The sequence below is a fragment of the Falco rusticolus genome, chromosome 5 (assembly GCF_015220075.1).
Source record: "Falco rusticolus isolate bFalRus1 chromosome 5, bFalRus1.pri, whole genome shotgun sequence".
In the NCBI taxonomy this organism is placed as follows: domain Eukaryota; kingdom Metazoa; phylum Chordata; class Aves; order Falconiformes; family Falconidae; genus Falco; species Falco rusticolus.
In genome coordinates, this window is record NC_051191.1 from 69,355,771 (window position 1) to 69,382,693 (window position 26,923).

The window sequence follows — 26,923 nt, forward strand, 5'->3', positions numbered from 1 at the left end:
CTTTAGAAAAGCAGAAAGCAAAGAGAAGGAGCCCTAGATTTCAAGTTTTGTCATTTAATAAAGTAGTGTCTGTTCTGTTTTACTCCTCTGGAAGTACTTCAGTTCTGCTACAGGATTGTGCCACTGCTACATAAGGAGAGATGGAAACATCTGACTTACAGCTGATTCATATTTGATTTATCTAAGTTTATAGCAAACCATGGCTTATTGTTTGCTCTACTTAGTGATCACTTAGATGCTATTTACTGAATGCTCATTTATAAAAGTGAGTAATTAAATTCAATCAGTTGGAAGGACTAAATTGGAGGAAGGAGGCTTTCTGCCAGCAATTGGTTTGATAAACTAATTGATATATATAGCTAAACCCTCCTTCCACTTCTTATCACCAACAGCTTCACTCCATAAACCACCTCACTCTCACATCAGATTCCCTGTGCTCCAAGAAATATTTTTCCATTCATCTTAAAGAATATGACCCAGCTAGAAAAAACAAAAAAAATCTTTTAACTTTTAGAGAAAGCAATTTTAAGTCTATCCAGTTGTACAAAAATGCTGTAGTTAACCCATCTGTCCACAGCATTTTGCAAATGTCACTCTTCCACACCTTTTCCCTTTCCTCCGTTTTGCCATATGGAAATTCCACACAAACAAAAGAGGAAATCATCAAACTACACTTCAAGAATCAACTACATACACTAAGAATAAATTTCTGTTGGATTGCACTCAGTTAGAATCTTAGAAACACTTGTAAGAATAATACGTAAAGTAAAATAATAGCATGATTTTTATTTGCCTGTGTGTTTTTAAGGTCTTTTCTCAACTAGCACTGTGAAAACATTCTTTTCTCAAAGTGTTGCTATAAGCATGTTCTCTCTCTAAAAGCAGCTTATTTAGTTTACCCATAATGTTCTGGAACAAGTACTAGAAATCAAATCTTTTCCTTTTTCTGACATCACTAAATGAACACTTAGGGGCTGGGCAAACGAGCATTTGTAGCACAGACACTTCTCCCATGTTAGAAGGAATTAGAATTTCAAGTTAAAAGGCAAAACTACTTCACAGTAGAACACACACATCCACCACCCCATTCCCAAAGCCATGGCCAGGAGCAGCACAGATTCTGGAAGTGAGGGAAGAGCACCATGACCCTGCCAGCACCACGAAACTCAAGGGGTTTAAGGAATCCAATCCCATCAGCAGTCAGACACCCAGAATTCCAAAGGAGACAATCCAGAGGTAATGGGATCTTTCCCATTCAAGACCAGATTAATGAAGAGAAGCTTGGGAGAACAAGAAACCACACCCAGAATTCAGGCAAACACAGAAATCCAGTTTGTGAGCTACTCCAGCGCAGCGGAAGAACTTTTACCTTCAGTGGCGCTGAGCTGTACACATTACAGGGCCCTTCACGGGGGCCCACTCAGAGAAGACCCTCACCTGAGCATCCGTGTTTTCCTGGAATTCTTCCAGATAACGTCCTTGAAAGGACTGAGAACATCTAGGCCCCAAAGCCACAGTGCAAAACAATATATTGAGCTTTCACAAAACACACGAAATTCACATGGCACCCCAAAAATCACACGAATTACACAGCTCAAAGTTGGGTCAACATTAATTCTTACTGGTCAGCAGGCTGCCCACAGAATTCCCCTAGCATCTGCACAAGAACTTCTGACTGGACATAGAGAAAGGGAACCCCAAAAGCCATCAGCTGACACATGAAAAAGGAGTCCAAAGGGTTCTGGGCTACCTGGTGCCCAATCGAGGAAACTGTGCTTTGCAGGTGCTGGCTCGCCACCCTAACTCTGCCAAAGAGGCTGAGAGAGTACTGCACCACCCGGCTAAAGAAGGAAGCGGAGCTACCTGGGGCCCTCTCTGCTGAGGTGGAGATGGTATTTGCCCGTCCACTTCCGTCACTTGCCATGGTGTCCTGCAGAGGTCCTTTGGCGTCCTGAGAGAATGCGGGGGAAATTGAATTCATATTAAAATAGCAAATGCCTCAGAAATACTCTCTTCTTTTCAATACTGAATACACTGAACCAGGGAGGCATCCCGCTCACAGTGAAGATACCCCTTAACCATCACAAAAGGCAAGCTCTGAACCAAGCATGTTCCTTCTCAATTTGCAGATTTATTAAAGCTCTGAAAAACAAGCTGGATATCCAAGAAAGCACAGCACTAAGATCCCCAAAGTCTGCGCATCTGGGAAATAAAACAAGTTATATTTTAGTCTTCATTTTTGCCATGAAGTATGGCACAAATATTGGGATGGATCCCTTATACTTCCAAAAAGAAGGAATGCAGCTTCAGCTTGTACTAACAAAACCTGAGAAACAGGCAGAACGACAAGCACCACCACTACCACAAAGGAAAAAATAATTTAAGGGGGAAGGACAATTTGTAGCATGCAAGCGTAACAGAACTTGTTAAGAGACTAGCATGTAGTTTGCTCAGAGTATGCATAAATACTGAAAAAGGGGTTGAGGAGACAAGTGCCTTGGATTGCAATGACAGAAGCTGGGAGACTTTTCTGTATTACACAGTGCGTCTTGATCCTATACTTAGAGCACAAATGCTTCCATTATGATAGTATAGGAAAGCGATATCCTTTCTTTTCACACAGGTTCCCATTAACATACAGAAAACCTTCAGAAATGAAGGCTGGTCCTCCTCATAGCCTATGCAAGTGGGGTAGAACTTCACATCTCAAAGGAAATTCAAATAATTTGTTTCATTTTAAGAAAAAAGATGGAGAAACAAAGGAAAAGCGAAACTGGTAACATTATTCATTTATTCTCTGCATGGACTGAATAAGTATTTAAGCTGACAAGAAAACAAATCAAAACCCTGTTCTGAATGGGACAGTACATTATTTTACAATAAGAACCCTGAAAAGAGAAGTGGTAATTAAAGGAGCTGCTTTTAAATAAAATATATAGAACTGTAAGCTCTCATGACACAAAAAAAGCAACTCGATGCACTCTGATTTTTTTTCTACTTTCTAAAAAAAACCCCAGCATATTTACTTTTACAATGTTAAGAATCAAAACCCGTTAACATGACATGTTAGAGAAAATAATGAGTTACCTTTCCCGACAGAGGACCCACTGCTGGCCTCTTCCTTTGAGCATAACCAGAGAGTCGGTAACAGTAGTGAGGTTTACAGTAGAATTTACCTGCAGTAAAAACGCAGAAGATGGTCAATAATGAAAACACAGCAGTTTAGCACAATATAAATGTCCATCTCACTGCAACTTATTTTCTGCTGCCATTCCCATTGCTACCTCTAGTTTCTTCACTACAGCAAACGCTATCTGAAATTTTAACTCCAGCCCTCCTCTCTCACCCTCCTAGCTAGCCTCCTTTTCATTGGGTGCCTGAGAGCCATTTAGCTTAAAATCCTATCAAACACCAAAGCAAAGCTGTGAGGCTTGTGTGGTATCATACGCTAACAATGGGGCAGTGTGTGAGGAACAAAGAAATCATCACATGAAAAGCTGGCAGAAGCACTTTTGGAAAAAGCAAGAATGAATACAACCAGCAGAGGGAAGTGGGAGAGGACAGTGTTAACTCCCAAAGAACCATCGATAAGAACGCACAGTGGCTTCTTGTGGAAAGGACAGTCAATCAATGATTCATTTCCACAGTTAAGACCTTTTGTGGTATTACTGGTTTAGTAACACCCCAGAAGCCTAGATGGGTTTTCACCGGTATCTGAAACACTGTCAGGAAGCCAAAGCAGCGCTCATATCATAATACAAATAATAACAGCAGCAATTTGATGGCACATGATTATCTTCCAGTGTACTTTTGCCAGTATATCCTGCTTGGTGTATGCAGTCCATAGCATTCCCTACTGCTATCCTATTCCTACAAATTTGCTAATGCATTTCAAACCTATATTCTGACCTTCACCTCTTCCTCTAGTTTCTCTGGGCTGGTATTGACACAATGCTTTGTTCTACGATGGAAAAGTGAAAAAAACACTATCTTTCAAGAAGTCTCTGCTTAAATAAACATTTCTTAATATTTACTCTTTCCAAAAACTGCTCTTTCAAATTGTCTGAAAAGAGCAGCAACAGAAAAGTTCTTACATAAAAATTCTCAGACTTTGAAGCCTAAAGCCACACTGACTGCAGAATGCTGCAGAATGCTCATCAGTCCAAGCTGCTAAATGAATAGCAAAAATGTGCGTATAGCTTTGTTATTTTTTTCTCTCAAACAAAACCCAGAATGAAATATAAGCTAAATTGTTCACAATGATTACATCAGATAGGAGACCACACATTTCTGTTTGGCCATATATGCTTCACATACATACACAACTGTTAGTCATGTAATACAATTTCAGAATCAATGCTGTAAGTGTGCTGAAACTCCAAGCTCTGTGTTTGCTTCATTGAGAACTATCTGGCCATAACTGCATACATAAGCTTGCCTGCACAGGGAATCTGGTGGCAAAAACTGTGTCAGCCCCAGCCCATACAGCTAACAGAGCAGTTCAGTCTGTTACTGCTAAATATAAAGCCAGATAGTCAGTTACTTGTGAATGCCCAAAATAACAGCAGTGCTCAAAAAATGCTTTTTCCCAACTTCGATCACTGATGAAGATGTTACTTTTACATGTTGATTTCAAAATTATAATTGGCCCCTTTAAACTCGCATGCCAAGTCTGCTGACCTTCCGGCCAAGTAATAATGGGTTTTCTATTCCTTACTGGGAGACTGGTTTGATGACTCTCAGTTTCCTCAATTCTTTGTGACCAAGCAAGTCTGTTACTTAAAGTCATTATATAATGCACCATCAATACAACATTTTGGTTCTTTTTGCCCCTTAAACCTAGATGATGTTTCCATGGCCATTATTCTACCCAGTACACACAAAAAGATTCTTCCTAGTTATACACAATAGATACCTGTCAATTTCATAACATTTCAATCTGCAGTAGAATATTCTGGAGTTTCATTCTGTAACATATCAGTTAATAGTTTTTACTTCATCTTTGCTCCGAGTGGGGAAAACTATCAGTACTAACACTTTTTTCCTGTTGTTTTGGTTTCTACACCATCGTATCTGAAATAGACTTCCTTCTATCTAACCTCTCACTTGTTTTACATCATTTTGCACATATTTTCCCATTGAGATAGACAGTAAAGATAAATGGCAGCTGTGGAAGAAAATAAAGGCATACCTGCTGATATAAATAAAAGCTAACAGGAGATACTTTCTCATATTTTTTCTTCAGAAATTTCAACCACTGCTCAAGCAAAGAATGCAACACATTGCTACTCTCGGAAGATTACTTTTCACAAGTGATGGGTGAATTCAAGTGACTACTTTTAATGTGCACATTTAGTTGATAAACTGAGTTTAATATGCTGCCATATTATGTGGTTTCTCAGATTTGTTAGGTATATTTGAAGCTTTAATTCTTAGCATGCTAGATTCTGTTAACTAAGTCATCAGCAAGTTTTGTAACCGTATTACTTCCTCCTTAGTCTATCAGATACAGAAAGCAACAGTCATTACTGAACTTACATTAACTACTTCAACAACTCTTTCTATGTATACATAACTCTGACTTACCTCTTCTCAACTTCGATGCTCCATTTTTCACTATATAAACAGAACATGGTTTGTAATGAGCTATTATCGTAGCCCCCGATTATAAAGTTCCTATTTTAGCACATCTAAAGTAAACATACAGAGTTGGGAGAGTTGCAATGTCTTAAAGAAGAAAAAGCTGACTGCATTTGCCTCCAATATGTTATCTTAAGTCATATTAAACACTAAGGAGTTTCCTCATTTGACAGTACTGAAGTAAGAGTAAAGGGTCTAGCTTTCAAACTCTGCCTCCAAACCACTTTAAAGCCCCCAACTACTATTTGTTTCATTGCATTCTAGCTGCTATTATTATGTTAAATTAATTCCTAAGAGATCAGTTATTTTGCTGTCAGCATGACCTGGCTGCAGGAAATCTATATTGTTTCAAGAGTTTGAGAGGTGGTGTCTTTGGAACGGACATTACTCTGGTCCCCATCCACCAAGTAATTTTTAAGCAAAGAAAGAGCTGAATTAATAGATGGATTTCCAGGACAGTTAAGAGAATTCTGGCAAAAAGGCAATTTCTCTTACCATCTTCAATATCATAGGCATAAGATGACAAACGGAGAGTTGTTGCACAGTATTCACACTTGAAGCAACTGCGGTGGAAGAACTTGCCTTCAGCACTCAGCCTTTCCATCACATAGACTCGCTTGCGGCAGAAGTAACAGACATCGCTGCCTCCCAGGTTTTGGGGGAACTCCTTTTTGAGCGAGCCCTAGACAGAAATAGGCATGGCTAAATTTGTGTGTATCCAGCCTCATCAAGATTGCATGGTCGTATTTTCTCTTCATTTATGTGGATACAGAGCATCTGGATGCTGCAGGTCTTTCACACGCGGATGCTGCAGTTCTTGGACACAATTCACAGTTTTAACCAGGACACCAAAAACTAACCTTATTGTCCAGGGAAGGTCCTAGGATGCCATACCTACGTATGTCAGGAGTAAAATAAGCTCCAGACGGAAAAGTGGACACCAGTACTATTAATGAAGACCTTGAAATAAATGACTGAATGAGGTATATGATGGAAAGCCAACACAATTAGAAATCCCTCAAACAGCAATTCTTAGACCTACATTATCAAAATCAGTATCTCCTCCAGAAAACAATAATGCAGAAGTAGCCCCAGTGGATTAAACACATCTTCATGAATATGACAAGCAATTTCTCAACTGTTCATGCACAAGGCTTGGACACTGAGATTAGATTAAAACATTTTGCAAGGAAAATGAGGACAAGAGTGAGGGTGAATGGAGAGAGGGAAACGAAGTCTTTCACAAAGCTATGACAGGTTCCATAAATGGCAGTAACAACTGGACACTCACAATACTTCAGATCTACAGTACATCTATTCACAAACACACATCATCTTCTGTACATTGTCTTACCAGTTCCTTCTTGTCTAGAAGGGTTTTGGGTTGCTCTTTCCTTTGAAGCTGATTGGCTATCTGCTCAGCCAATGAGCTCACTCCGCCTGTGTACATCTTTATATACTTCTACCAGATGGATGAAATAAAACAACAGTGAAGTGAGAAAAGAAAAAAAAAAAAACAACCTCAAATTAAAAAAATGAGTAAATGATAACAGTTAGGTGGTGAAAAGGTGCAGAAAGGTCAAATCATGCCAAGACAGTGGACAACATGGAGTGACAAGTAGTAACAGCAAAGCTAGTGTCATCAGAAATCACCAGTATAGACCAGGATCAACTGTAAGAAGGGAAAAGGCGGCTTACAACATTCTGCATTCTTTAAGTGCTCTAGAAATACAATGATGATGAAGAAAGCAGATCCTACTTTGACTTGTGGAGTATTTTGCACCTGGAAACCTGAGCATAGACACTTCTCAAAGATAAGGCCAAATATAGGATAAGACTTTAGGCTCCAGGTAAAAGTGGCATCAGAAACAAAGATCTTTTAGAAGGTATGTTATGTAGTCTATTGCAACATGCTGATCACAACAGCGTATTCATATGTTTAGCAACTGCAAAGAATTCATTTATAGAGCATTCCTAGAGGAGGGAAAAATCCTTAACCAAGAAACTCACACTGATTTAAAAACATGAATTCTTCCAATGTTAAAAATACACAGAGGTTTATATGGGAAAAGATGCAAGACCCCCATCCAATGCATTAAAGCCATACCTGCATACATCTGGAACATATATTGGTTCAACTGTGAACATGGCTTTATGACCAGGCTTTTCTCCATCTGGGTACTGACTGACTCCAGAACTCTGGATATCTAAAAACCTTCCAGTATCCTGAGAAATCTAGGCAGGCTGGCTGTTACCTTGCATGTACAAAACGAGTATCTGCAAGCCAAGTTCAGTCACCGCAGGAGCGGAGGAAGCATTTTTCACAGGAAATACTTACAACCGTTGGCAATAATTACATGGTTAAGAAAATCATGAGGTTACATCCATGTTAGCTCAATCACACTGCAAACACTATGTATTTGACTCAGAGCAGCAAGAAGCACACCAAGCAATTTTCCTTTTCCAGACTAAAAGCATTATGAATGTTTCTAGTGGGAGTCTCCTCAGCAAATGAAGGATCATTAGAGAGACACTCCAGCTTCTAGCAAGTGTAAAATACCAAAGGTAACGGTTTTATGAAAGGACGGACTGAAGTTGTATCTCAAAACCCCCTTTACTCGTGTAGCAGAACGTGTTTGAAGCACACTAGTTATCTCCCACAACTAATAATAGAGCATAAATTTAATACATGTGGTTATTAGCCTTTAAGACCTTCACATGTTCAGACATGAGAACAGCAAGAAGCATCAGAAAAACTGAAATTCACCACAGAATGGGTACTTCTTTGGGGAAAAAGATTTTGAAAACGGAGTGCTCAAGCCATCAGACATCACCACTGCTATCAGTGAAGTCCTAATTCCTTAAGCTCTGTGCCACTGCAGTAATGAGGGTTTACTCCTACACAGAAAGAACTTCTGTCTACTGATTCCACCCCAGGATGCAGAGCACTTGCAGTATTTATATATGCAAGAAATATGATTTGTCTTTAAAAATTTTCCAAGTTCCATATTCTACCTCAGCTAGTGTGTGCATACACATATGTGCAGACTTGCCTTTCAACAACATATATCATCTCTTGTTGAATATTACATTTAAAATGGTGCTCACTGGAAAAATTTTCTTCAGCATTGATCTTTAACTAGCAATCATAACCATTTGGCCAAGAGTTTTCCTTTTTCCTCTAAAAGACCAGAAACCTTTGAGGCTTTTTAAGTTTTCTTAAAAGTTAGTTCAAGCTTTTCCATTGGAAAAATTCTCTTTTAGCTGAACCAGGTCTCCACTGAACAAATTTTGATTTGAAAACTTCATACGACCATTTTTGCAGATGCTTCAGAATCTTTAAATCTCTACCAGAACACATGAAGTTCCATGTTTCATAGTGATTATGCTAAACTTGACTCACAATACCTTGTACTATTTGGTGTGGGAAATTTAGTTGCTGAATTTTTTATCTGGGGTTCTGTGTTTCTGATTTGGTTTGCTTTTTTCCTACACATCACATCTGGCCTAATACAGGGTCTTAAATGAAGCACTTTATCTTTCCTCCCATGGGCAAAAACCTTCAAAATATGCATTGTTCTGCAGCACTTTGAAGAGCAGGCAAAGAACCCACTCCAGCTTAGGTCAAATCAAGTTCCTGCTGTTTATGTACAACAACTGCAAGTAGTTCAAAATCTCAGTGATGTTTTTAGAAAGCCAAAGTACTTCTTATTTCACACCGTCCGTTAAACATATATGCACAAATGCATTCTGTAGTTTGGCCCAGGATTCCAACAAAAGCAGCAAGCAAAACAAGAAAGCTTTACTGCAAAGCCAGAAGGACTATCAGTGCTCAAAAAATTTGATTGGAGAGTGAGATGTACCACAAGCTTTTCATTTACGTTAAACTTCAAATTTATTTCATACTGCTTTATGGCTAATAATAACCAGGCTATGCCAGGTTGCCTCTGGCTTTTCATTTGTGCATGAATATGCACAGGCATTGCATTCTGCAGGTGAGGCACTGCAAGCCTAGCCATGTCTTGTGGGGTGTCCTTGGCTGTGGGACTGGGGCGCAGCAAGTGAACACAGCTGATGCACCTTGCAATGCTCATTGCTACCTGTCGAAGAGAGTCAGATGAAGGTGAAGAAGGGCGATTAGAAGAACGGAGGCTAAGGGAGAGCTCCCACTGGTCAACAAAGAATCGGCGAGACGGTTCAGTCTCAGGCTAAAAAATAAAATAAAAATCAAAACAATCATATATGGCTACAGAGGGAAAAGGAGAAAATAAAAAAAAAAACAACTCAGGCCCTTCTGCCCACCATAAAAAAAAAGACTCCTGTAGGAAAACATGGAGAAAAAGGTCCAGTGTATAAATCTTTGCTTTCTCCCTAGTGAGGCAGAATCAGTTATTCTTAATTTGCTCTTTATTAGGTTTTAAGTTATTTAGGACCATTTGGAAGCAGTTACCTACTTCCACAGATGTCCAACCTCCTGTAAGCAAAGCAACTAAGCCACTGGCAAAGATCCCAAATGAATTTCCTCTGCTCCTCCTGTATCTCCCATTGTTCTGTATTACTGACCCAATGCACTTAAGATCATATTTCAGGCCATGTAAGAACTCTTCTATATTTTAACTATATAAACCAAAAGCCCACTCTCCTTGGGGATGGAAGAGAAAGAAGTTACCTTGTATGCATGCCAGTAATCAGCACCAAATTTCCAACCTAAAATTTACTGTAACCAGATTGGAAACACCACACTAAAAAGAATGAAACAATATAAAACAATCTGCTATTCTTGCCTATCAAATGGCAAACAATAAATTCCAAACTAAGAATCTGCACCCTTCTGAAACTGGTTCCTCAGAGGAGAGCCCAAAATTTTGTCACCCCTCTCATATTTAGGATTTAGGGGACCTAAATAACACACCCCTCTCATTATCTCTATGGGTCATTACGCCTATCTCCCAAGGAATACTTCACATTAATAGGAAAAAAAAAAGTAGCTGGAAGTATGAGACAAAAAGAGCACTGGTAGAAACTGTGCATTCCTAGAAATTAGTCTGGAAAGAAAAGTAATGCACATTTTAAATATTGGACACTCTTTTGCAAGAAAATTACATTTTTAGTTATAAAAAGGAAAAATAAATGCCCTGTAGCTGCATGAGCCACAAAACCAGCTATTTCTAGCCACTTAGAATAGGCTAGCCTCAAGATTAAATAAACTGGACAAAATGTAAAAGCTTAGTTTTCACAGTTTCCCCAATTCAATGAAATATAACTGTTTACTTTATACACAAATTTTCTATACTTAAGATCTTCAACATTCAATCAAACTTCTTTTCTGAAAATGTCTTACTTTGCTCAGCCTTCTTTCTCTTACTATTTTTCTTGTTTTCTTCCCTTAAATCCCACATCATAATCCATCATTGCCTGCAGTGTTTCCAACATCTGTTTCCTCTTTTTCCGCTCTACCTACCCACTTCATCCTTTCCTCTACTTTTTGTCCTCCATCTCCCCTCTATTTTCTTTCCTCCTTAATTCTGCACTATACAGAAATTAAGAGTTTCAAAAACAATTTCTATCTTTGCATCGTAATGCTGTTAATCTTTTCCACCCTCAAAAGGAACTTGAAAGTTCTAGTGAGCAACACAAAAGGTAGGAGCAAGATGTTTTGGTCTAGATGTTCATTTCTATACCACCATATCAACTGAGTAAGGAGGTGTACCTGAGCATGCTGTCTTTGGATCATGCTGGAGATATTCAGTTGTGTCACCCATTAACAAACAGGTGCTAATATGTTTCAACTAGTCTATTCAGTCTTTTATAGATTCTTCTGTGTCCCCAAATCCTATCTCAAATCTAGCCAAAGGTTCACTCTTCCTTCCTGGAGAACAGCTTCCCTGACTTTAATCATCAGCAAAGAGAGCAAACTCCAAAGAACAGCAATGAAGAGTGACCTACATGTTATAAATTTCTTTTTGGCATGGCTTGGAAAAGTTATGCCACCAGCAAAAGCTCTGGGACTGCTTATACTCCAACTCAAGAAGACAGCTTGATTTTGGACAGTTAACTGAAAACAGTAAGTCATTAAAAAAAAAAATAATCACTTGTATAAATGGTGTTTTCCAAAAGCAATTTCCAGTTTTGCCAAATGTTGTTGAAGATAACTGAAAACAGAGATAGGGGCAAGAAACTAGAAACTAAAGACACCACTGTTCAAACTGGCATGCTCCCATATGCCAAAGGCGACACACTGGAGAGAATATTTAAGCACAAAACCAAACCAAAAGCACACACTGGAATCAAAGAAAATCTGCACAAGCTGCCAACTCTACCATTGGAAATAAATATACAGGAAGTACGGACACAAAAGTAGTACTTCAGAGCCAGGAAAATGTGCTTGGAAAATGTGAATGTTTTTGCTTCCAGAAGCAAGTAAAATCTGTGAACAACTGACTGGTAAACGACCAGTGTGAGATGATTTGATCTGGAGTCCAGGTGGTTTTCAGCACGTATTCTGAAGCTTTGGAGGCTTTTTTTTTTTTAACCTTATTGTTTATATCATGTTTTGAGAAACAGAAACACTGTCATTCATCAAACAAGGAGACAGAGCTGGCAAGTAGGATAAAAATACTACACAAAATACAGTTGACCGTGTCTTTTTAACCACATGACTGTACAGCAACGGTCACTGTATTTTGGTGAATTTTTCTATCCCTCTGACCCCAGATGTCACCAGTACCCAGAATCCCGCACTAATAGGGGACACCAGATATGCAGGGCTGTAGTCACCTGATGCCTCACTGCAGGTCTGGACTCCAGGAGGGCAGCCAGCTGACATGCCCTTTGCTCAACATTCTCAGGGGCTTGGTCATCAGAAAATAAACGAGGAGATCTCTGTGAGGTGAGGAAGGAGGGAGGAAGTAAACAAAACCAGCCAAAAAAAGCCCCAAAAGGAACAGACATCGAAATGCCAGACAAAAGGTATGAAATTTACATGCAGAACAGTAAGAGAAGCTCCCATGTGAAGACTTTTTTTATTCCCTATGTCTACTGTTCTAACGATGTCCTAAGTTTTTAGCCTCAAGGCCAAGAAAAACACAGTTGAATTAGTCATTATTCACAACTCTCCCATCTAGCACTGCTGCAGCCAAAACCAAACAAGCATGTGGCCTCTCCCTCTGGCATTACCACCCCCCACCCCAAAATAATTTGTGGCTTTATCATGCACAAAGGAGCTTATTTGCCAACTTATTTCACCATAGTTCTCAATTTTCAAGGATTTCCTTTACATAACCAAACTTTTACATACTTGTGTTTCTCAGATTTTGTACACTGAAACACATTTTAGGTAACGTACTTCAGTTTTCACAATGAATGAGTTGGTTTCCTTAAAGATGCTGGTAAACGGCAAGTGAATGCTGTACGTACCTAAGCAAGCATTGTTAATGAGCCTGGCTGGTTGAAGCAAAATCAGACTATCACAGAAGCTGCCAGTTTTACTTTTGCAACTTCACTGTGTTAACTTGTTCTGACTGCACTGCCATGTCAACACAGCCCATGCACAATATTTGACACCTCTGCTATTCTGGTCTTTCATATCAATCTTCTTAAACTGTTGTGTAGTGCACTTAGTGACATGGAAAAAAGACTTGGCTTACGGCCTCCTGTACAAGACAGGCGTGTAACTTGCAATATCACACAGTTTTCAGCTAATTTGTTTGCAGAGTTCAAAAGTAAATAGACCAGGAACTACAAATGTGTGCATGAACAAACCTCAGGCTTGATCTGTCAAAAATGTCAGGGTGCTGTTCCATATTGCTAAATGTCCTCCAAAGCAGAAGAGAAAATTAGGTTCACACCCAGTTTAGGAGAAACACTTTTCCCATTCAGGTGCATTAATAATACTCTCTACTTTCAGCTGCTTTGAGTTCCACCTACTCCTTCCTACTAGATCATTTTCACTAAAACTAGGGCCTATTATAAAGCTGTGGGCTTCCGTGTCACTGCAAACACACGCTTATTCATTTTTTTCTGCCTGTCAGAAAACACTCAGCCCACAAGAGCCTTTTGTTACAACACATTCTGAAAGTTATAACAGTTTTATATCTGGCTACCACTTATGACTTAATTCATTCAAAGCCTTTACTGGAATGTCAATTAATTTGTCAATATGAATTCAAATCAACCAATTCTTTTGAGTGCCTCTCTTTTCTTTTCCCAAGCTCCTCTATAATACTGAGCCATTCAGACAGACTGTTGAATATTTCATTGTTAAGAAGGCTTCAAAGTCTCTATACTAAATAATGCCTCATCATTTTTGCTTTTACTTTGGCCTGTAGGAGGCAAGAGGGAATGCCAGTTGTTTAACCATCCAGAAAGCAAGCAGTGAAAACAATGCAACCATGTTCGCATGAATTAGCACAAAATATAACTCTTCTTGTTCTGCTACAGCCACAGCATACTTCACTAAAGAGGTGTAAAAGAAAAAGAAGAATGGGAAGAGCTTATGGGCTAGCTAGATCTACAGCAAAATAAAAGCATATAGCAAATTGTTGATGAAGGCTTGTTATGCATTTATGTGGCTATCACACAGAAATCATCACTCCTAATTGACTCTCAGGAGTACCAGCGTGTTAACAGCAGCATTAGGGTAAGTGTGTTTTGCTACCCGGTATATTTGCTCTCTGTATTGCAAACATCCACCACAGCCTTGTGTCATCAGCATCCATGCCATTTGTTCATGCTCTTTACCCTTTCCTGTCTGGGACTCTGCTCCCCGGGACTGTCGGCACCAGGTTCCCTGTTTCTCTGCAGGCAACAAATTGTGAGCTTAATAACAATCACAGACCAACTTCCTAGTCAAAACACACTTCATAAGATTTTTCTTATAATGCAGGCAGAAAAGAGGCCATAATGATAGCAGAACAGTTTATTAAGAATATTCTAAAACTGGCAATAATAACTTGGCTCCTGTAGGGAAATTTTTTAAAAAAAGTATATAGTCGTATTAGGTCAGTAAACCACGATATAGTACCACAATGTAATGAAATTAGTACAATAAAGATAGTAAAACACTCAATAAAACTCATACTGTGATGTTAGATCAAAGGAAGGAAATGGAAAGTTTAAAAGAAGTGGCAGAATGAATACATTAGAAGCACAGAGGTACAGGTTTTCCAAGACATCAGTGTAGCAAGGACGCAGATCTATCCGACTCACTATGAGGCCTGGGCCAAGACAATTTAAGGAAAAGAAATCATTCCTAAGGAAAAAAAGAGTGTCTCCAAAAGCAGACCCCTCAGCTGAGTCTAACAGACCAGTTCTATAGCACAAGGGGTAAAATTCCTCAGAGTTAAAAAGAGGAAGCCAAAATTTTATTATTAATTTCTTCTTCAAGCAAGAAGACATGCAAAAAAAACATTTCCTACAGTACAGAACACAGAAAATGGTCCAAGTCCACTTGGACCCAGCAGTAGCTGGCTCTCATGACTGAACTAGGCAACCAGAAAGACACAGGACAAGCAAACACTTGGAGAAGCTAAGGAGGGAAAATAAAGGGCTAAGAGGTCTTTAGTGACTGAAAGCCAATTTCTCCATATGGAAAATGAATCCCATGCCATAGATTAAAAAGTAAAACTCAGCATTCAGCTGCCTTAGTTTCTCTACCTGTAAGCTTGGGGAAAACCTTTCTTCTCTCATAAAATGTATCTGTCAAAATTTTCAAAGGATGTCGACAAGAGGAAGGCAGCTAGCTGTCACATCATCTGATAATACTACACTCAGATCTGTTTAAATTTGGGTTTTGCTAATGAAAAGGACTTTCCCCACCCATTCTACCTAGATGTCCATTCCTGTATTCTTCTTTGCATCATAAGCTGTCCACAGTGTGCCAGAAAACTAACCACTTTTTTCCTTAGGACAGCTTTAAATCAGATCAGTAAGCAGACCTGACCTATCTTGCAGATGCAGACACCACAGAGGCAGTAAAGAATGTGTGCTCCAGAGGCTGCCAATAATTTGTCCAGATTAACTATAACATGTAACTTAAACTCTGAGAAATCACAGTAATAAGGCAAGTCAAACTTCATGTCCAAGAATAAGGCTTTTCTACTCTGCTAAAAGGTAACAGGCCTTTACAGAGTTCATAGGCATACAAGTGTTCAACAAAGAAACATTTTCCACCTACAGGGAAACTTATTTGTACTATCCTCATGTAAAGTTGTGAGAGGTCTATGGAACTGCAGCTGCCTTATCACCTCAAGCTTAGTTCAGGATTGATCAGGGAGGAGTGGAATTTACTAGTGCAGTAGGAAAATGAAATAAAAATTTTAAAAGTATACAACTCAAAGAAGCGCGATGACCACATACAAAAAGACACAAACAGTAAAGGATTTCAGGTTATATCTAACTAGAAGGACAACAAATACATGTGCATCAGGACACACATTTATACACTGTGTTCAGAACTGCACTCACTCCTCCAAATCCAAACGCAGACAGACTGAACACAAACTCTTGTGAGACAAAGGCCTGGGTGTGGGGGAAACAGAAGGACCACAGTGGACATGTACAGGCCACTACAGTACTCAAAAAAATCTCTTCATAGAAGTAATCCTAAAAGAGTGTCATGGATACAAGGGCAAATTTTCAGTCACACCTGTTTAAACAAAAAGTGGAGACAGAGAAAAGCTCTGTTTTCTTCCCCTGCATTACTCCAAACATTTCATTTCTATTTTGCTGCAACTCAAAACTGAAAAAGGCTACTGTAATTACAAATTATGCTATGGTAAAATCTCAAGAGTCTCCCATGGAGATTCTCCATGCTTGTGGTGAGCTAATGCCGACCTATGATTCTAATCTAAGAGGCTGAGGAAGCCCTATCACAATCTGAAAAAAAATTGGAAATGGATTTGTAAATGGGATATCCGGTAACTGATCTAGTCACTTGTACAAGCAGTAATGAAGAGAGAGGGACAGAACATGCAGAGGGAATCACCTGCTGCCTGGGATACGGTGGAGAGGAAGGTGCAGTGGAAGAAGAGAGCATGATCACTTTTTTGGGGCAGGTCCGAGAACGTTCCTTATTCCTCATCTTTTTTTAAAACAGGAAAAGAAAAAAAAATCATAATAATGGTAGAAAAAAAGATAACATTACCATTGCTCTTGGAGAGAAAGGCCAGAACACATGAACTGAGAGACTGTGGATCTTAAGTTCACACCTCTCATGAATGACCTAAAGCCACATTTTCTCTGAAGCTGGAAGACCAAAGTTTTCCACCCACAGCCACAGGATCACATGTCCATTTAACAGATACTTCTAGGGGAAGCCAATGAACATATATCAATCATCAATTAAACCAACAATTTCTAACTTGAAGTCTTACAATCAGTGAAAGGTACAATTTGGAACTCTCCACAGCACAGCGGGACTGCTCTCTCTGCTTCATGAAAAGTTATCCATTGCTGTGCCTTGCAATGTTTAAAAATATCTATCCTGTTGATCTAATTACTCTTGCTTGCAGTCCCCATTAGCAATACAACTCAAGTCACAGTGTTCTATTCTCAGCTTAAGATCCCTCCTCTTTAACTTACAGATATTAAATAATCTCAGGTGAGTTAAACTGTACTTCATTCTACAGGAACAGAAATACAGCTGCTTTATAGTCAAGATGCAGCCAAATCTAATAGTCTGAATAATTTACAATGCATGTGTATGTCCTCACTTTAATATGCCTGAAAACATGCCTTTCTAGTTCTTAGTTCATAGTACCTCCTTACTATATACAGTCTTTTTTCTACCACTTCTTGATTATTAATGTATCTTCTGCCTGAATTATCCTTTCTTCTGAGTCCTCACCAAAGCATATCTGGAAATTGTCGCGCTGTGAAAAAAAATGCTGTGTATCCAAAGCCACCATTAGATAGCCCCCAAAGAAAAAGCAGGCTGTTAGTAAAGATATTGCAGATGTTCATTACTGCCCTTACAGCTGAGCTGGCACTAACATCTGTTTGGGTGTTCTCTTCCCCCAGGAAAAAAAATAATAAATCAACTCTTCTATTTCAAACAGATGCTACAAGCAGCTTAAACTAAAGCACATGACTTTGCACTGAAGTGGATGAGGGACATTCATATGCTGTTTCAAAAGGCTCAGCTGTGAAGTCACTAATTTCTAGCTCAAAGGGTGATAACATTTTCAACCACTACAGCTGTTCACGGATTTATGTCTGACCATGGCCGAGTTTGCATTTCAAATTTCAAAATTTTCACAAACTTGTGTATTTTTCCATGGCAGATCTCAGAATATAACACTGAATAGGTATATGAAGTACATGTTCAGTCCTCCAGCAGGACGCATTTCTGAGCATGCAAAAACAAAGATGGCTATAGGAAAGAAGAAAGATCTATAAACAGATTTAAATAAGAAATTAAGCAGGAAAAACGGTATCTGCAGAAATCATTGGTGTTCTAAGTTCTTTTCTGTTGAGATTTTAGCTCCTGCTGACTGTGGTCACCTCAGTCTTCAGAAACCACATTTCCAACAGAATTACTGAAAAGCGTTTGTACTGCTGCTGCACTTTTATCACATTTTATGTAACCATCTCAAAAGAACAAGCATCAGACCTCCAGAAGCAGAAAACATGGGCACCAAAAGACACGTGATCTCCATCTTACAAGCATCTTTGTACACTTCAGTTATTTAACCATATGTATTACACACATACCTTGTTGATGTTAGGACGCCTATGAAACTATAGCAGAAAACTGCTGAAGGCTGTAAATTGAGAGCCTGGAAAGCCAGGACAAAATTCAGTTTAAAAGGGTCATCTCCCATACCATACCCAAACAGTCAGATCCTCTTCTGGATAGACTATTTGGCTTTCCAATGGTTCCATGATCCCTGATGAGATGCTCTTTCCCAAAAGCAGCCAAAAATGGCTTGGAAAGCAGTAGAATACACCACGGAAGGTGTTTTTATACAAGTATGCATTTATCCAGTGGGATTAAACACCACACCATGAAACATAATCCAGCTTTTTTAGGAGATACTACCACTGCATTAAAAATTACACACATTTCCACTATGCATGTACACTTAGCAGTATCTTCATGCATTACTAGCTGCTGCTGAGGTGCTCATAATAGCACAAACCCAATTTTGACAACACAGATCAACATTCTCAAAGTATAGCTCAATAAAGCAAACTTTATTAGTCCAATTCGTGAGGAAAATGCAGGCCACATGCTGCAAACAGCAGATTGGTGAGGTTTTCAATCTGCTTGACCTTTTGAAGGTTTTCTCTTTCCAAGAGAGATAGCATTAAAGATCTTGTGATTTAAGTAAAAATTGTTTCAGAACAGATTCTGACAGGATTTCACTCTTACAAGGAATTCTGTCTTAGCAAGCCATCCCTACCCCACCTGTGCAACAGACACAGAAACATTCTGCCTTATAAGCTCATTGAAACTGCTGGGCCTCCTAAGTCTCCTAAGTCTAAAGCAAGATTCTAGACTTAAACTGATAAGCAAGTACAGCTAAGGAAGTCAACCTGACAGACACTGGCAGGCAACAGCCCAGGGCAGATGTACTGGAGGCCCAACCTAGACCACATCCTTTGGAACAGTGTGGTTTCTCCCCTGCTATCACTCTTACGCTTTTGCAGTATACTTTCCTCTTCCATGCAGTTTCCAAGGCGCAGGAAGGATCAAACCTATCAAGCACAAGACACAAAACTAACTGCTCTTCTCCAAAAGATCCCTGAGGATCTCAACTTCATTCTTCCTACTGACAAGAACATCAGGAACCTGTGGTTTCCCTCAATAACACACCACTGTTTTGTCCCCTTAGGATCTGCTTTGCTCGTATTCAAAGGACTCTTCAGTAGAATGTACTTGCTATGTGATTTATCTTACACACTGTCACTGACAGAAGTTTCTGCTCATAAACTCTGACACCTGTGCCAAAAGACAGAACCCCTTCCCACAGCTTCATGAACAGCTCTTTCTAGTAAACATACATCCTCCCTAAGGAGCTTGTCATGAGCAATACTGATCCCTTTACAGCATCTCCAACAACATACACTGGTACCCAGCACCAACCCCACTGTTGGTCCAGGAAACAGCTTCGTAGCGAGAGTGCCCAACGTCACTGCAGCAAGCCACTTCAGTACTGTAGAAAGGTACGGTCTCACAGCTATCAGATTCTGTGTGCCTAAGCAAGCAGAATTAGGAATCCCAGCAGCCAGCTGAAGCACTGCTTCAGCAACAACTTCTTGCAGGATGGACTTCTGTCCAAGCTTGGCAAAGCTGCCTGCTTGGCTCAGTGGATGGCTTCCTACCTCAGCTGATCTCTGATCAGTTGAGAATAAATGGTTTTATATGTACTCATGGCTTTTGAATGAAGACAACTGATGTTTTTCATTTCCCCAGGCAAGTAATGAGGAACCTTTGGAGCAGGGACCTTATCAATTGTTTCTTTGAACCTCCTGTATCCTGCAGATTTTACATTCTTGAGACTCAGTTTTATTCTTCTCCATTTCAGCTGTCAGATTGCACTGCAAATCCAGCATGAAACCTGGGGATCCAAGAACCAATCATCATCTGTTGATGAAGTAAAGCCTATCAAGAAAAGATCATCTCCAGGTATAATCTTGAGAGGGAAATCATCCACACAACGCAATCAATGTCAGCGTTGAATAAAATAATTTAAGTCATCTGAAAGCACAACTGTTACAAAAAGATTTTTCAGAGATCTGCCCTACATTGCTGCCTGTTTGGAGACGCTATCAATGTTTAGGGAGACCAGATGGATTTTGCTCTTCCCCCCCACTCCCCCTCTTTTTTTTTTAAATTGTGTAGTGCGGGTGAAAACAAGAACACACACAAGAACAATAAACTGCTCTCTGATGAAGAGAAAATCCTCATCACAAAAGCAGGAAATGACAGTTTGTCCTTCTTTTGATCAATTACAAAAGGAAGACAGTAAGAACTTCTATGTTTCACTGCAAAGACTTAATTATAAAGCCTTCACAAAGTTTCAATAGCAGGTTCAAACAGAAATCTCAAGGCTGCAGGGATGTGATCTCTTCCAAGTGTTAAAGCACAAATCTTCATCCTTCTGATCCGAGAAGGACAATCAATGCAATCCAGTTTTCCTTTTTTTTTGTGGAGTAACATAAGCAGTGCTCATCAACTGACTTCATCTTTTAGAGCTATATTATGCTCTTCTGCATCGGCTCTTTGGGTTCTCCTCCTTTCCTTGGGAAGTGTTCTTAAAAAAATGAAATTTGCCTTAATCATGGATGATGTGTATCCATCTGAAAGTGCTCATTAGTCTATAAAGATTTTGATGAGATGGTAGAAGAAGAAACACTGAGTCAGGAAACCTAAACATAATGCTGATCTTTTGAAAACTCTTGACTCTCCTACTGACAATTCCCCTGGCTTGGGTCTTCTTCTTGCAAAGAAATCTTCTACATCATGGCTTCAGTCATGACATGCCCCATTAATTATGTTGAATGCCTCAAACATGAAGATCAGCATGAATCCATAGTCATGCAAAACAGTGAATTTCCAAACTAGTGTCATCTTCTTCCTCTTTAATCAGAGCATACTTCGGAGTCAACTGCAACCAGAAAAAAGCAGATGTTTCTCCGAATTATGGCTGCCGGATAAACATCTCTTAGCACTCTCGGAAACATGAGGCAGCCATTTGCACCGGGAAACAGTGGAAGCAGAGGAAGCCAGTGAGATAAGTACCCCTACCTGCCTGAAAAGATTGTTTGTCACAAGCCTTAGCTTTTGGAAGTGCATGGCTGAAAGAAAAACACCAGCGACAACGAGCCAAAACACAAGAGAAAATAATATTTGATAGCCACTGATTTTTTCTGCTGTCTATCCCTATTCTGAACTACTCTTTGACAGAAATCCTAAAATTCACTTAATTCACAGTAATACATAAATCTGCAATGCAATCTATGTGAGAAGTTGGCAAGGAAAGCTACATTTGTCACAGAGAAAGGGAAAGCACAGTCTCCTGTAACTGCAGAACACATAAGATTCCACACATGAATAGCAAAACTGATAACCGATTTTACTATTTATACCAGAGAAAAGCTTTAGTGTCAGAGATGGCATGACACCTTTCACCTCACTGGAAGTAATTGCTCACATATTTTCAATTTTTTTCTGACAGAACAAAGCTAGAAATTCTGTACGCAAGGTTTCCACTAAAACATCCACTGAAACCCTGGGGAATTCAAACTAGCATATGATGGCAGGGAAAAACTGACCAAGTCCTTTTGAAACATTAAACCATGCATCATTACTGAAAGGAGATACTGCTTTTATTCATTGGAAGTTACATTATTTAAAATAACAGACTCACATAAGGTGCTGCAAAAGGACTAGTCTAAAACCAGGACAGTGATAGCTAGTGTTGGGTGCAGGCAACACATTGTATTCATAATCAGTTTCTTTACCTGTTTCCACTGGGGTATGGGAGCAAGACGGCCCTGCTCTCGTCTGCTGGATGGTTGGTTGTGAACACGTTCTTGATAAGGCAGGACAGGCTGCTGCATGCAGGTTGTAGGGAAAATGGGACCAAGGAGGAAAGATAAAATAGTAAAGGAAACTCAAAGAAAGCCAAAGGAATGGGATACAGAATAAGACATACAAACATTTAATTAAAAAAAAAAATAGGGTAGGGGACAATTCATTTACCAAGTAAAATATAAAAAGGAAAAAACCATCTAAAAATGGAAATCTGCACATATTTTGGATCTTCCCTTTATTTTCATTGTTTCTTCAAATCTGCCTGGTTATTCCAGCCAATACATAGTGGCTCAGGAAACATTAGATTGGTAAAGAGTGTGATAAACATCACCATTCTGAGATTATGTTATACTACTAACACTGATGTGCAGTGTAGCACAGACATACTTGGACCTAGCTTTAAAGCAGCTAGGTCAGATCCCACTCACAATCTGGCCATGGCAGCACAGAGCTTGGCACAACCTATGAAGAAAGACTTTATAATAGAGCGAGAACTTGGGCATTTAAACCATACTGAGCCTCATATTGCTGACACTGCACTGCTAGCAGTAGCTTGGAGTGACTCAATCTAACTTCAAAGACAACTACCCTGCAGCTGCAGTAGTTCACATACCATCTTGAATAATCAGCAGTCACCAGGAAGTCTCACTTGGAATGACACAAAGATCCTGATTGCAAAGAAACTCCCAGGCATTTATCTGTTGCCCTTACAGACACATACAAAACTTAATCACAATGCACAAGAAAAAAAAAAAAAAAAAAGAAAAGGATGTAACCTGGCATGAAAAGGTTCTTATCAGAAATTGAATTATCATTCTTAAAACATTAGAAGTGGAACGTTCCTGGAAAGCTTTTAAACAGCAATAGTAGTTATAAAAGAAACCTAATTGCTGGTATGTTTGTGAAAGAGATTACATAACATAATATGAGCAATAAGAGAGAAACAGATTTTTATTAGGAAGTTCTTCTCTACCCCATACTCCTAAATTTTAAATTCTTCTGAGTAAGCTTCACTCTTTGCTAGGAGAGTCTCTGAAGCAGAAAAGCACCAGTACCATCCAGTCTCAAGGAATGCATGTTATTATTCATGATTTTCCTCCACAATTCCAAAATAAAGGGGTTTATTATCCAGCTCTTACCTGTCTTCGTAAGCTTGAGGACTGCACTGGTGCATTCTCCTCAAACTTTGCCAGTAGCTGGGTTGCCATAGACTTGACTTTGTTCTGATTCCCAATAGCAGCATCAATTCTCCTCTCTGTCAGGGCACTCACCAGCGTGGGCCTTTCTTCTCTGTAACTTCGTGGGATGTCCTCCTAACAATCAGTGATATCAAAATTCAACAAGACAACTGGATCACCTTTTCTCTCTACCCCTTTGCTGTGATAGGTTTCTAACACTGCAGAAAACAAATCTGTTAGTCTGCACTTGAAAGCTCACATTTCAATTTCTTTTGGCATGTCATCAAAAGTTCTGTTAAATTTTACTTATCTTTTCAACCTTATTTGATATACTTACCTACCGAGAGACCACTGCTGAAACATTCCCATGAATCCCTTGACATAAAGCAAAGGCCTATCTTTAAACCTTCGCTGACAACTCAAAGCACTGAATTGTAACTCACTTGTACCTATTTGGCTACAAACATTTCAACAGAAGGACTGCCTTACGGGGCATACTAGAAAAGTATGCTTTTTGCACTAAAGAAACCTAAAGTTTAAATATGAATGAAACTTCTGACTATACTGCATGACTTTTCTAAACGAAAGCTTTATCCTTGGTTCTAATCAAAACAAAGTAAATTGCAACAAAAATAGAACATCAGGGAACTGCAACATTTCCTTTGTTGTATACTATTCTTTCATAAGCATCGGTAAAATATTTGCACTATAGATACAACAAAGCATAACCTCTGAACAAGAACTAATTTTTATCTAAAAAGTCTTATATAAACAGTCAATATAGAAAATGGAAGGTCTGAAGTGAGAACAAGGAACCTACCATATGTTTTCCTCCCTGACACCTTCCTCACTGCAATACTTACATCCTCCGATTGGCTGGTTTTTCTCCTCTTTCCTGCTCCATCCAGTTCCTTTTCTTTTTTGTCCTGAAAAACGTGGAAAAAAAACAAAGACAAGGATTCTCCTACCTTTCTGGCCTGAGATGACTGTCATCAGTACATTTAAATAAGCTTTGCAACACAACTGATTAATTTTCTGGGCTCATTTTTTTAAGAAAAGGGTGTTTTCCTGATCACCCTTAGGGGATTCTTACCTTCAAATTGGACATTCTACAACACTTTCAACTAACTGGGAACTGAATAACTAGTTATGTTCCAATAAAAATGTATCTCCAAATAATACCACAAGACTAGGATTTTAAGGCTGAACTATCCCACTGATTGAGAGTATATATTATGGATGTAATGCTGCAGTTATAAATGTCATGTATTGTCCCATAGCAAGAGCTGATGAACATATGGTCTCTTGTAAATACGTAGCAGATACACACTTGCACATGCACTTTTAGCACCACCTACTTGGACAGCTGCCTAACAGACACAAGTGTTACCCAGAGTGTGGTATGGTTACCTTTGGAGTGCGCTTCCGAGAGATGCTTTGTCCCAGTTTACTGAGAAAAGAGATAGGCGATTTGGTACTGGCAATTAGGGCAGCTTTTTCTTCTGCATTCAGGTCCAGACTATCTGTTAGTAAAAACAGGTAGGACAAGGGAATGCCAATAATTTTTTTCTGTGGTGCTATTATTAAATACTCAACTGAAGGGGCTCACTGATTTTTTTAATATAACATTTTTTCTTAAAATTCTCTGTACAAAGTGATTGTAGTGTCCACAATTAATACTTTTCTCAGCTACTCTGTTTTTCCATTTTGCCAAAATCAATTCTTCTTTCAAGGTTTACAACAACCCAGAATGAATACTGTGTTTGTTTCCTCTAGTTACTTTCATATTTAAAGAGCATCATGATCACCAGTATTCTTAAGAAGAGTTCAGAGTAGAGTTTTGGAAATAATACATACTGTATTTTTAAAAAGCTATTAAACACACTTTTTTCCCACCCCACCAGAATGAGAGATTTGAATTAAGATCATCAGTAATAAAAAAAAACCTGTAGTAACATTATTAATACTTCAAGGCAGGCCATACAGATTTGTGTTAGGCAATTACATCTTTCAGTTCTAATCAAAGACCTTTCATTCCTCATTGGCCTGAAGTTAGTTTCACCATTCACAGGTGGTAAATAGGTATAAAACTGGGCCAGGGTTTTGAAATTACTTACTAAACAACTACTAGCAAGGCATCTCATATTAGCTAAGACAGATGAATCTCTAATAATAGCAAGAAAGCAGAAAAGTTATCTATTACTACTGAAGTGAGTTCAGAATTTTGTGGAAATTACTTTGTATTAACTCCTTTTTTTTGCTCCTGATGGTCTTCATCAGCACCACTAAGAAGCCAAGTTTTTGTAATGTAAAGTTATTGAGTGACTAGTATGAGCTCATGCAGAAGAAGCATGAAGATAACTGAAGCACACACATACACCTTGAAGCCATCTTTAAATCTGACAGACATGGCCCAAACTCCTTACCACTAGAGGGGATGGTGTCTTTGAACATCTCATAGAACTGTGTGAGGTACATCACCATCGACAGTTTATCTGGCTCTCCAACAGATGCCATTTCCTTTCCAGTCATAATGGGAGATATTCCAAACTCTTTTTCAGCAATGTCAAAGGCCAGCTGGTTGTTCTTCTCCACGTTGTGCTCATCCAAAGAATCAAAGTCTCTGCAAAGGGAAGAAAGAGGGCATGCACTGAATCAAGTAGAAACCAGTCTTCTGAAAGAACACCGGGATCCATCTGCTTTTTTTTCCCCCCTCTGAAATCTCAAATTTATTTGCCAGCAGCCTTTTTGTCTTGCAGAATTGATGCTACTTAATTATGGTAAACTTTGGCCCAAACGTATTATTTTTTCATTTTTTGCTCCTCCTCCAAACCCAGATTTTTCTTTTTAAAAACTTTATTATCCTCTGAAATACAACTTAACTTCCTCCTTTGCTGGAAGACTGTACTGTTTTCCCCTACATAAAATCTTTTGTGTGCTTGGAACTAAACTAGGTCTTCACTTCTGTCCCCTCTTTTCTTGACTGATCCATATTTTAGTTCTGCTGGCTTTTTCCAAAACTTGTAGAACTACATAAAAGCTGTATAAAAAGCTATAGCTTGTGAAGAATTATATAAACCACTTCAAAAGCTATTTGAACGCTCCACAAGCTATATAGCTATTAAACAGAGTAGCTCAGGTTAACTTGAGGACTCCAATAGAGAAGTAATTCAGTGCACATGGAAAGGAATAACCATATACCTTTTCAGCATGCTTTACACTGGATTATGTCTTTTAAATACAGCTCTAGCATTCGCTTTTTCTAATGTCCCTTTGGGAAGTTAAAGACGTTTCAGATTTCAATTGAAGCACCAGAGTCTTTGCTACTGTTATTTCTTCCAGCCAGTGTTTTCCTATTCTAGAATCTGGGCACTGTTTTACCCAAGATAACACGCAAGAGAATGCCTCTCTCATTCATCCAATCAGCGTATTAGTGTACAAACAGTATCAACATCTCTATTTAGACTGTGGGTCACTACTTCTAAAAAGAGCAGCCTAAAAGTCTTTTAAAGAGTTACTGTTAAACAGGAGATTTATAAAGGGCTATGTACAGACTTGTTCACAA

At 39.0% G+C, this 26,923-nt stretch overlaps 1 protein-coding gene across 19 annotated transcripts in view; it reads right to left on the minus strand.

The window, feature by feature from the left end:
* The window catches only part of MICAL3 (microtubule associated monooxygenase, calponin and LIM domain containing 3), a 161,589-nt gene that overhangs the window by 67,374 nt on the left and 67,292 nt on the right, over nucleotides 1-26,923 (minus strand). For 11 of the 19 annotated variants that reach the window (XM_037390521.1, XM_037390523.1, XM_037390520.1 and 8 more), the window contains 9 exons: nucleotides 25,785-25,981; nucleotides 24,769-24,881; nucleotides 24,222-24,284; nucleotides 23,320-23,493; nucleotides 22,108-22,200; nucleotides 6,995-7,102; nucleotides 6,136-6,322; nucleotides 3,088-3,176; nucleotides 1,864-1,951 (listed from right to left, as the gene is read on the minus strand). In XM_037390521.1, coding sequence (XP_037246418.1) covers nucleotides 1,864-1,951; nucleotides 3,088-3,176; nucleotides 6,136-6,322; nucleotides 6,995-7,102; nucleotides 22,108-22,200; nucleotides 23,320-23,493; nucleotides 24,222-24,284; nucleotides 24,769-24,881; nucleotides 25,785-25,981 — 1,112 coding nt within the window. The other 8 variants (XM_037390537.1, XM_037390538.1, XM_037390541.1 and 5 more) reach the window with 6 other exon arrangements.